The sequence below is a fragment of the Ptiloglossa arizonensis genome, chromosome 10, assembly GCF_051014685.1.
Source record: "Ptiloglossa arizonensis isolate GNS036 chromosome 10, iyPtiAriz1_principal, whole genome shotgun sequence".
NCBI lineage: Eukaryota > Metazoa > Arthropoda > Insecta > Hymenoptera > Colletidae > Ptiloglossa > Ptiloglossa arizonensis.
Window position 1 is genome coordinate 9,972,044 of NC_135057.1, and position 12,533 is coordinate 9,984,576.

General features: G+C 50.1%; 1 protein-coding gene and 1 long non-coding RNA gene across 2 annotated transcripts in view; both read left to right on the top strand.

The window, feature by feature from the left end:
- Positions 1–638: 638 nt before the first annotated feature.
- Positions 639–8,537, top strand: LOC143151978 (uncharacterized). Its single transcript, XR_012993470.1, has 2 exons — positions 639–4,211; positions 8,441–8,537. It is a non-coding gene; the product is annotated as an uncharacterized LOC143151978 (long non-coding RNA).
- The window catches only part of LOC143151977 (uncharacterized), a 31,386-nt gene continuing 25,037 nt past the window's right edge, over positions 6,185–12,533 (top strand). The window contains exon 1 of the mRNA XM_076321557.1: positions 6,185–9,387. Coding sequence (XP_076177672.1) covers positions 8,992–9,387 — 396 coding nt within the window. The 5' untranslated portion in view covers positions 6,185–8,991. The remainder of the gene's footprint in view (positions 9,388–12,533) is intronic.

Consider the following 12,533-nt stretch of genomic DNA (forward strand, 5'->3'; position numbering starts at 1 on the left):
TAAGATCCAGTAACGAAAGAGCTCGGCTCGAGCGGAGCTCGCGTGTCCCCGTCGCTCGCGACCGTTCCGCGCTCAGTTAGCACGAGACTCGCGATCGAGCAGCACACTCGCTCGACCTGTTCGATCCCGATCCCGCGAGTCGCGAGTCGCTCTCTGTTCTCTCTTTCTCTCTCTCTCTCTCTCTCTCTCTTCTCTCTCTCCCTCTATCCTTCTCTCTTTCTCTCTCCCGTTGACTCTCTCTCGCTCTCTTTCTCGATCTCTTTCTCTCTCTTCCTCGAATCGACGGTACCCGACACACGGTAAACGGAGCGGAAAACCACGTGGCAGCGCGACGACAACCCGTATCGTCGAGTAACCCACCGAAACCGATCCAACGTCGGATCGTACATCGAACCCCGGCGTCGCGATCCGTGTGGATTGTTCGCGGAGTGTGTTGCCCAAAGTGTGAAGGAATTTCTGTGCCCCGCGTCCAGTTCGAATGCCAATCGTGGGAACGAGTCACTTCGAGGTACACGGTGGTGAAACGGAAAAGGGAAACAAAAGGAGTCTCGCGGGTCGAGATCCAAGGGGAAACGAGCTGTCTTTCCTTCGTGGAAAGTGTTCGTCGTCGAGTTTCGAGAAGGATTAGGTATCGCGGACGACCCGTGTTCGCGTCTCGAGACTCTCTGGTTGGAATTCGATTGCGTCGCGCGGATATTTGTAGACGAGCTTGTTGGTAAATCAACGTGCGTCCCGATACGTGTCCAGCCGAGCGTAAGATCGCTGAGAGATTCCTGTATCGGTGCCTCGCTCGATTCACCACGGATCTCGATGAAAATTACACGCGATTCTAGCGTCTGGATAAAAATTACACGAGCTCTTGCAACTAATTCGAATGGATCCATCTCGGTGGCGATTATTCCCGTTGCGTCTCGCGCGTTATTACTCGACGTGAAACCGTGCAACGAACGCGAGCGTAAGACAATTAATTATCGTTATTGGCAGACGCGGGATCGAGGCGCGACGATAAGGTCAATGCAACGGTCCATTCATCCAGACGGTGTGAAAATCGTTGGAACGTTTGGTTCCTACTGTCGCGCGACGTTGATCAATTCCAAGGCGAGACGTGTTTCCGTTTCAATCTTTGCACTCTGACGACAATCGTGTGTATCGCGTATCGTCGCGATCCGATCGATTATTAATTTCAAAGATACACGTTAAAAGAGTCCGTTAAGCGACGAGATCGAAGTCGAAGTCGCCGGATCGGTAACGATCTCTCCTCCGTCTCGATTCGTCGAATCGAGTAACGCCCGAGATCGTTGAATTTTATTCGTCCCGATAACCCGTCAACGACTCGTCGTACGCGAACTCGGCGAATATCGATGTCGCGAGTTCGTTCGATGACTATGTAACAACGATCGTCGAATCGGTAGCGATGCGTTTGCGAATAAACGAAATCCCCCCCCTTCTCCCGAAGATGGTAAAAGGTTCGTGGAAGTCTAATTCGTCCGCTCTAGGTATTCCCAGGGATAACGTATTCCGTTGATCGGATCAGTCGCGTCGTTCGAACAATGGAAAATATCTAACCGTTCTTTTCGCTCGGGTACGAACAGATTTGGTCGAGAACGGACTACTGGAATTATGTAAAACGAAAAGGAAAAAGAAAACAATAAAGGAACGTTGCTCCGGGCACGTATCGATCGCCGCGGCCTGTCTCTGAACCTTATTCAATTAACTTTCCGGTGGTAATACAATAACGCGGATTAAAAGGAGGCGAGTCGTTCGTCGAATTCGTTGGGAGAACGATCCGTGGCCGAGACGCGTGGAATCGTTTCGGTTCGAAAATCGAATCGAGTCGACGAACGATACGAGTCGAAAAACTACACGTTTCGAGTGAACGGCTCTTCGCGCTCGTTGAATATACTTTCGTTTTGGCACTGTTCTCGATCCCGGCGCGTGCTTCTGTTCATTTCGTGTAACGATACAAGTCCAAAAATCGCTGTTGATTTAATTGAAGAAAAAAAAAGCTCTCCGCACTCGCTAAATTTACCTCTTTGGCACTGTTCTCGTTTCGAGCTATTCGAAAGGAAGCTTTTCCGCAATCGTTTGTGTTTACTTCTTCGTCGCTGTTCTCGAGCCGAACGAGCGTGGTCGTTTCATGCATTTCGTACCGCGTGCAAGTTCGAAAAAAGCTTTTTTTTCTTTTTTCGAGCGCGTCGAGTTCGTTCTTCGAGGTTGTTCGTTTCAGTTACGAGATCGTTCGAAAACGTTGGATTTCGGGCCCGGTTGTCGTTCCACGACTCGTCGAATACACAGACCACGGTCCGTGGATCACTGTGGGCAAAGATTCACGCCCCTGTTCGCGACACTCGCAGCTTTATCAATTGCACACGGTGTCGCAAACGAGGAGGCGAGGCGAGGCGAGGCGAGGCGACGCGTGACGCGAGTAACGATAGGTGACATTGCGTGGACGGCCGGTATACGTGTGCTGGCTGGGTTGTCGGTTTTTAATTTGCGTTCCGTCGATGCAACAGGTTCGCCGACGACCATAGAGTGTGTATCGCGGCCGTTCGCGAAGCTGTATCGTCGGTCGGGAACCAGTGTCGGCGCCGCACAGCTTTCCGCTTTATCGATTCGTTGCGACACGCGCGTGTCTCGCTCGACTCGCTTTTCCGCGAAAAATCGAGCACTCGGCTCCCGTGGCCAAACTACCGTTCTCGAATCGACGGATAGACAATACGGAAGATAATTCGAATAACTCTCGAAACGCCCTGTACGAGCGCGAAAACTCTCCAGTTAATTTTTTGGACTCGTGAGGAGATCCTCGCTCGCTACCTAATTCGGTGTACTATTTTCAAGTTGGGAAAATTTGTTGGTTTGTTATTCAAATTGGAATTGAAACATTACGTTCTTCTAGAGTGTAAAAACACGTAGTATACAAAAATGTTCCCTTCCAGATGAATGTTGAAAGAATTTTCTCGAGGCGAGTTAGCAAGGAAGCCTCGATTGCAAAGGGTTAACTCTACACCGTGCAGAGACGATCCTTCGTCGACCATCTGTCACACCGTACTCGATCCGTGAGGATCGTTCGTTCACGAACGAAAGAGTAACTCTCCCCTATCGACGAGAATCGATTCTCGTTACGGTGATTCGTAAGTCGCGAACAATTTTCCATTTTCTTTCGATCGTCACCTCGCCGTAAAACACCTCAACTCACCGCGTCGATCGGATCTTCGATAAATTCACGAGCTCGAATCGTTGACGAACGTTACCGAACAAATGTATTCGGATGGCCATCGTCGATACACCGAATTGTTATTCGAGCGGCGACGAATCGATAAAATGACTCTCGCGGAACGAGAAAATAAAAACGGGCACGGCGGGATTACGATCGTTTCGCGATAATACGCGCACGACGAAAAAATAGCATCGGGGTACGGTAACGCGTACAGATACTTCGCGATACTTGGCGTCTCGTTTCGCGCGAATACAAAGCGCGCGCGTACTATCCCCGCATCGCGATGAGCGAGATTCGTAAGCAACGCGCGACGATCGCTGGAATTACGCATTCGAACGCGCCTCGAGTGTCCGGATACGCGTTGAAATATCGAGCATAGTCGAACACGGTACGGCATAGTAAACGTCCGAGTGTCGCGACGCAATCCACCTCCCGTTTCTCTATATAGTCTAAGGTTACGTGCTTGTCCGCGGATCGGAGTACTGGCCTAATTCGTTTAACTTAACGACATTAGGAAGTCGCGCGCGCGGTGTCCACACTGTACGCCGTATCGTTCCTGGCGAAGTGCGTCCGCGACACGTTTCGTTGTTCTCCTCGTGGAAGAGGACGTTCGCAGGGACATCGTCCGTGTCGCATTACTCGACCACAGTGTTAACGTTCGTTGTCCTCGATGCACCTATTTGGGAACGTACGCGAGTCGCGTGCCGCGGCGAAGAGGATCGAAACGCGCCGAGTTGAACCGGGAGCGCGTTCGAGATCGCGCGGGTTCCCGTAAAAATTCGTTGAGAAAGTTCGTATTCGAGGTAGTACTCGAGGCAAAGGATTCGACTCGATCCGTCGATCTCTCGATGAAGAGATTGCACGCGAATCGAGGAAATGCTAGAACACGTCACGTCGTCCTGCTCGTCGTAAAGTCGAGGATCCCGAGACGGTACGATCGACGCGAGACGGTGGTTCACCATCGAAACGATCATCTTACGGAGTACACCAACCGGTAAATACGATGTGGGTGTTGCCCACGCGCGATCGAGGTTTCACTGGATCGTGAAAATCTTCTCGATAGAGAATCATGGTGGGCGGGAAACCGCTCGAGGAGTTTTCTTCCAACGCGTCCAGTGCGTTTTTAACCCTTGTCTATGGTGTCTATGGTGCTCCGGCCAACGGGGATTTAGCTACGGATTTTTTATCAAACGGATCGTTTCGTTCGTCGCGGAACCGTGCTTGCGTAAATTTTGCCGCGCGCGTTCGATAAACAACTCGTGCTTACCTTAAATTACGTATTCCTGTTCGTTGTTATTTGTTACACTTTCCCCTGGCCGTGCGCGAGGCCCCAGTTGCTGCTACTCTTTTGTAAAAACACCGACGGTTTGTTTGCGCGGACTTGCGCGGCAATCTGGCGGGTTTCGTTTTACGTTTGAAATTTTTTTTTTTTCATCAACCAGCAACGAACGAAAGGTGCTCCGCCCCGATGCGCTTAATTTTCAACCAGACTCTTCTCGCACGAGAAATGGAATTTTTAACCCTTTACACTCGAGAGGCGATTCTCGATCGTTGTTCAATTCGGTGTACTTTCTCCGATTCGGAAAACTATCGTGGTTTGGAATTGAAATTAAAATTCAATCCTTTCTTGCAAGTCGTGAACATATGTGTACGAAATGTTGAAACGAAAATGTTCCCTTCGAAATTAATTACACGATTCGAAGGATTTCATCGAGGTGCTGGTTTCTGGTGGAAGCTAAAAGGTTCGAGTGCAAAGGGTTGAGACTCTTCCGAGTGTTATTCGACACAGTCTGGTGGAACAATTATTTATCATCGAGGACCTCCTTCGTGTCGTATAATTTTTATATGTTCGATTCTTCGAGAGAAAATAGACACGCCTCTCGTTCGAAAACCATTCAAATACCACCGTTGTTTTTAACTCCGCGTAAAGATTGAAGAGCGAGTGTCGCGAAAGAACAATCCCTTTCTAACTTCTCCCTTCTCCTCTTTTTTCGAGTTTTCACAAAATCGTTATTTTCGCCGGCGAGTATATTTCTCTTTGTACAGGAGGCCTCGTTTATCCGAGACCACCGATGTTGTTTCAAGATCGTTGATATTTTTTGTCCGGGAAACACATGTTCCTCTCCGTACGGGAGGCCTCGTTCGCTCGGAACACCTTTCCATCGGAATAACAAGCGCGGAACACCCGAATCGTAGTTTTTTTTATCAACACTGGCAAAAGAGGGTTGAGAAACATCGTTGCGAGTGGGGTCACCGGAATCTCGTGTAGGTAGAGCGTGCGTTTCAAGGCGACTCGCGCGAACCAGCCAGCGTTGCTCTTAGCGCGCGAAACGCCTACGAGAAACGCACCGGTACGATTTCTTTCTTCTTTTACGGTTCTCCGAACGGACCGTTTCTCCTCGTGGAAACTATCGACGATTCTCTCTCGTGATTTCTCGCGAACATTCGGAGCAGAAACGAACGATTGTCGCGCGAGATTGCAAACGACGCGATACGGGCGACGCGTAGATAAATTTATCGTCGATCGTTCGTCGACGACAAAAACCGCTCGGTCTTCTTTTTTTCTCGGAAATTGGTCCGCGATGTCGTTTCACCGGATACATTTTACGATTGTACGAAACATCGCGCGTGAAAAGAGAGCGAGAAGAAAGATAGCTGAGTATACCGTGTAGTACGGCTACTTGTTCTTTCTTTCCGTTCGTTCGTCCGGACGATCGCAATAAAATTGTTTCTGCGTCGAATCGAATCGAGGCTCTCCCCACGTTCGATCATAATCGGTGACAGGTGGTTCGCTAAGTGGTTTCACCTTTCCTTTCTCGTTGTATACGAAGTCCCCTTGTTAATCGAAGAGATTGGCCCCGATCAAATCCGTTACGTAATCTTTGATAGAAAGACCGCTAAGTAACGAGGTAAAGCACAGTTTGCAGGATTATCGAGGCGCTTCGCGGATCTTACGTCATTCGACGATCGATGCCGTCGAGTCGATCGGTTCCCTTCGTCGTCGAGAGTAACTTCGTCGAGGAAAGTAAAGACAAAGTTTCGTACCGCTCGGCGGTACGACAGGATCCGAGTCAACTATTTATCAGTCGATACGACCTTCGTCTTTCGTCGCTTTTGTGTCGTCTTCGTCGATGCGCGAAGAACGGAATAATTATCCAGACGCACGTGGCCACCCCGGCGTTACACGTATGGCCACGTGCGTTCGACAAATTGTAAATTAACTTTGCATTTCGTCCCATTGCGCGTCTCCCTCCAATTGTTCTCTCCACGATTCTTTGTTTAGAAACGACCTCCGCTACGGAAATGGAAAACGCGTCGTACGAGTACACTCGTGAATCGAGAATCGACTCTATCGTCAATTCCACCGAAAGACGATTTTAATTTTCAATCGGTCGCCGTACGACATTGTCGATCGATAAAACGAGCGCGTAACCTTCGACCGATCGTGTCCGTAGAAAGTCGGAACCATTGATAATCGCGCGCGAAAACGAAAACATCGTTTCCAGTCGCAAACTAGATCGCGAATCGACGATCCTCGATCGATTTCCGGTTTGCGTCAGTGTTCGGGCACTTTCGAAACCACGATTTTCAAAACAGCGCGAGCCCACCGACCGATACAAGTTTCGATAAAAACTATCTCCTCGCGTACTTGTAATAATCATTTACACTTCACGTATTTGAAATATTATGATATATATCTCGAATATCGTTGGACAACTTCGCGAAAAAAAGATACACGCGCAAATTGGTGCCACTGTTGGGAAATTTGTTAAATTTTCAATCGGTTTCGCGCTATCGAAGTCGTTCGTAAGTTTTCCATATCTGTCCGTTGTATTTCTTCGTCGAGTTCTCAAAGTAAACATTGACTAGGATTCACCGATGAGAAATATTTCTACGTCGACAACGATCCACGTCGTTCTCCTGTACGCACTTTTCGATCGATTTTGGACACTCGTGGTTAGAATTTCAAGCGTAACATCGTTATCTTGCAGCGTACTTTTCCCCTAATTGTGAAAAAGAAACGTTCCATGTCACTCGACACGGTGTATTCGATCAGGAGGGACAGAAACAGCGCGAAAGGAGGCTCGCGAGATTTTGAAAATCACAGGTTCGAGCGCGTGCGCAGTGAGCGAACAACTTCACCTTAACCGAGAACAAGGTACACGGGTTCAGTATCGGCGTGCGTGTACACGATTGGATATCGTTCTGAGCGCCACTGCTTCCCCGCTGCGTATACACACACAGGTCGCCGCGGTCGTTAAAGCGGATTATCCAAACATAATCGTAACCGCGATGATCGCGCGGCTAAACTCGTTGAATAACATCGTGGCGAACGCAGCTGCGTTACGAGACGACTCGACTTCGCTGCTAACGCCATCGTAACATCTTATCGTCCGCTTCGTAACATCGCGCGGGATCGATCCCGCGGGACCACCTGACCTTTACCATCACGGAGGAGGAGGGAGGAGGCAGTCGTGTTTTCTACGGTTAAAAATAAAAAAAAAGAGAAAAGAGAGAAAAGAAAAATATATACAAACAACCGCGAATCGACGCGCGTCAACCGCGAGAAAGGTCCCGGTCGAGTACGTCGACCTGAAAATATTCCATTCGCGGTGACGTATTGTTGGTCGTTTTTCAATCGCGCCGCGATAAGAATTCCGACTCTCGGTGTACACAACAGTCACCGTCGAACCTTCGAATACGACCAGATACGAGTAAACGTGGGGGTTTTGGTAAATAGGTCGGTTGCGCGCGCAATTTTTTCATTTTCTTTTTCCTTTTTCCACACGGTCCGAGCGATGTACACCGCGAATGCAAAATTTCGAGCAATTAACGCGTGGAGGGCACGGTGCGCGTAATCGACGCTCCGTGAATTAAATTTCTCTCTACATAGCCCAGCGCGAATCGCCTCGCGAGAATCTTGGAGTTCTCGAGACCGATCGAAAGAATCGCTCGTCTTCCACCTGCTCGGTCCGGTAACACAGCTGCGGCTTCGCAGATTTACCCGTTCCCAGCGTGTGCGAGGCGTACTCTCGGGTCCGACCAGTTTTTCGGACGGTCCCTCCGCGGTGGCTAGAAACGACGACGAGTGGAACGCTAAAAGAGAGGAAAGGAAAAAAACGGAGATTGTAAATCCGCGAGAGGATCGTCGCGCTGCCACTCGCGTTTACCTTCTCGGTTCGCGAATATTCGTCGCTGTAGCGATATTTCTTTTACGCGCAGAGTTACCGCCGGCGAGTTACCGTGGCCGTTCTAACGAACGCATTCCAGTGAACGCGTGTGCGTGGGGCGCGCGTGTGGTGTGTCAGTGGCGCATCCCGGAGGAGTAAGGGAACACCGAGACGGACCGAACCGGAGCGACCGATCGGTCGCGATCGCGTACGAAAACGATCGGTAGAATTTTGTAAACACGACTCGCGGAAAGTCCCCGCTCGATGATAGACGGCGTAACCGCGGAGGACATCGGCCAGGAATTTTTCTGCTTCATCGGTGTATCGGTGGGATACACGATCGACGTCAAGCGTGAAAAGTTCCGCGAGTTTCGCGCCGCGTGGATAGACGCGGGACGTTAGTCGCGGCACGTGTTCCCCGATATCGCGAAGATGCGAGCACGGTACTGAGGGGATCGAAGAACGAGGCTTCGAACCGTCTGGAAACGTTCACCGCGAAAGGGCAGAGCCACCCTGCGATAGAAAGGGTAGCGGTTAACCTTTTCGTTGCAAGGTGAGGGAAAAGTCGTCAGTATTGCGCCGCACGTAGAAACGGTGGCTGCCATGTACGTTACGGAGACTGGCGGTCACAGAGTGGCGCCCGTGACCACCAAAGCGAAGATGGTCGAGTACAAAGCGATGAACGAAACCACCGAGCGAGGCGGCGGAGGCGGTGGCGGCACCCACCTGGCCGCCACCGTAAAGAACACGGTTAGACGTCTGCTTCGTCGAACGAAGAGCCACCGGGACGCGCCCGCGGTGAACGTAACGACGAATACCACCACCCAGACGACGCACGGGAATCACGCGAACAACATCGTCAACGTGAGGAACAAGCCGAACAACGCGAACGAACCGAACGCGAGGAGATCCCAGCCACCGCTGCCCCCGTCGTTCGAGCAACACTCGAGGGGAAACAGCTACGTCAGACGACTCTCCAGGCCACGCGTCAGACTTCAGGTAAGAGAAACGTCGCATCGCCACGAGGCGATCCACTCGACTCGACGATACGTAACGTGGTGTGGTGTGGTGCGGTGCGGTGTATCAGCTGCTCACCGCGAAGCGGGTGGACAGCTGGCGCGTTTCGAAACCGCGCCTCCAGCCGTCGAACCACGCTTAATTAGGATGTCTCTCGATTGCCGAGGGAACTTCGTTCGTGGAAACGGAGAACTCGTCACGCGGTTTACGTTCGGTATTTCACGGAACGAAGTTCTCCGATCGCGGTGCTCTCGGTTGCTCGATCTCGTTCGATTCCTCAGGAGAGTCACGATCAGAACCGAAACGATATACTCCGACGAGCGAACTTCACGTTCGACGCTCGATCTTGTCACGGGACCGATACGTATGGTTCTTTCTTTGAAAAAAAAAATATATATATAAAAAGAAAACGTTCACGTATAGAGCCTAGCGAGATAGATACAGGAGAGTCACCAAGACGAATCGTATCGTTTGAGCGGGTGCGTTCGATCGCAGAGCGAACTGTTCGAATGCACTTTGCGGAAAGGTATCTATTCTTCTCGAAGGATATGGATATAGAGCTCAGTACGGTCGATATTCGAGAATCACGATAACGCTGCGAAGGAGAATTGTTTCAACGCGTGCGTTCGGTTGTGATAAGATCACCGAGGGGAACGAAATCTAGCGTGCGCCGCAAAAATTGAAATTTAAGGTTGCGAAACTCGAATGTTCGAGATATTCGGGTAATTGGTTTAACCCTGTTCTGGAAGGTCCAGATGCAATAACGAAAAGAACAATTATTCCTTACTTCGTATTCGTGAAAATTGCAGCGTAAGCTCGGGCTCGTTTGACAACGTCGTCGAGTTTCGGCCCATTGTTTGTTCTCTTTCATCGATTCGCGTTTACGTAAACGTAATTCAACGTTTGGTGGCATAAGTTACCGATTTGTCCCGTCAATTCCGGGAACACCGGCGTTGCTTGCGCAACAAACCGACTATTTTCGCGCGAAGAACATTGTTCGGACGGTGTGTCATCTTCGCGAAAGCGACTCCACTCCCCGAGAGTGGTTGCCACGAAATTAACGTGGGAAATTACGGAAACGGAAGAACGATCTTTGCGGAGCGTTCACGGAACCGTAAACGTGCCTTCAAGGTCCTTCTACGGATACGAAAACAAATATTTAAGGATACGAAAACACACGGAACGATCAGTTTCGTTCGTACACCTTTATTCGTTATTTATACGTTTTCCAACTGAACGCAAACATAGATTCGCAACACTCTCTTTCGCAAAGAAGACAAGTTAACATTGATCTGTATAAAACACGGATATAGAAGACAGATTCGATGCAATTTGATACCCTTGCGATTGCACTTTGTGTTTCAAACTTCCCCACACCGTTTTCATCGGTTAGTGAAAATTTCTATCCTCTTCTTTTCCGCGAAATCCAAAAATTGTCGACTCGAAGAACCGTCGAAAAATTCCGGAATCGGTACCGCGTGAATCGTCACGGGATAAACCCTGGCCCCGTTTGGAACATCGTCGTCGTGGTCGTCGAGCGATCGAAACGCTCTTCTTCGAACGGCGACTCGAACGGGGGTTCATCGTTTCGAAGAACTCTCTTTGTGGATCCGAGAGACGATCCGCGAAACGACTCGGCACGTTAACAGTATAATTGACCTCGTAAAAACCGCGCTCCGGCCCCGTACGAGTTTAATTGCTCGTCGAATATTCGTCTTTGTGGCCTTTAAGGGGTGGGGGAATTACGGGAGGGGATCCTGTACCAATCGGTGGGATTTATCACGGTCCAGATCCGAGCGACGGAGGAACGGTGCACGCGCGTGTTGCGTTTGGAAAATTTTCCGCTCGCCTCGTGCCGTCTTCTTCTTCAGCCTCCGGTGATAATTACTTCCTTCGTGACGAAACAATGGATTCTTGGTGGGTATACGCGGCCCACGGTCTATCCGTGAAACGTTTCTTTGTCCACGAACGGGAAACACTTGTTTCGTACGGTACCGGTGCACGTACGGTAGGTTTTTAAAAGGACCTATTGCCCGATGGAATCCGATCGATTGTTTCACGCTAGACGCACGACAGCGGCGCGTGTTCGGCTCGTTCCTTGTACGGTGCAAGCGGAACACTTGCGCCACGAACCTGGCGAGCACTGTCTGTGCAGCACCGTGCTATCTAATCTATCGCCGGTAGGCTGTTGGATTTTTCTCGTACGTTCGTCGTACGGTTCGGCGTTCGTGCTAATTCGCGTTTCGTTGCGATCTGGTATTATTGTAAATCAACAGCAGCGAGCGTGTCGAAGGAATCTCGTCGACGTGAACGGGGCGCACGTTCCCTCGGTTATCGATACCAACGTGTGTGTGTGTGTGTATTCTCAGCGTGCAATGTTCCCTCGTTGGTTTCCTTTCACCGTTCAAGTATGCGTACGCATTGTGGCTCAGGGTAATAGGCGGCTCGCCATTGCCACCTGTGCAGGTGCAACGCCACGATGAATCGCGACCGTAGAAACCGCGGTCGAACGTCCACCTGACAGGTGGGAACTGCTACGAGATCGTGCCCGACGATGCGGAATGTTTATCTCGATTTTTCTTCTTTGTTACTGGGGTTTAATTATACGCCCTCGTGATCGCCTACGGACGAGGGATGATCGTTTCGATAGTTTCTATGCTGTGTTTGAGATCTACGATCCTCTCCGTGGTTTGTATTTGTTCGCAAAAGTCAATGCCTGGAACAGAGACTACTCGAAGATTGGGAAACTGACGCGTAAATTTATCTTGCCGTTTAACGATACTTCTCGCCGATTCTGTACCGATTCGAGGCTTGCCTCGGGAGTTGTTCGTTATGTTTATTAACAGAACTGTTGCCAACGCTGCCGGAAGAGAGGCCAGGAACGTCGAGAAGTATCGTTGAGATAATTTATCTTCCCGCGGTCGATGTTTCTCTTAACACCGACCGAACGGTGGACTTTATTCTTTCGCGTTCAGAGGGGTCTCAACCCCCCTGTTGGAAAGTTACTATTATTAGTGACCTGAAATACTCCCGGAGCTCGATTACTCGTAAATACCGAAGGAAAACAAAGAAACGGTGCTCGAGCGAAGCCAGATCGAAGCGAAAGATTCTCTCCCGCGCGTACATCT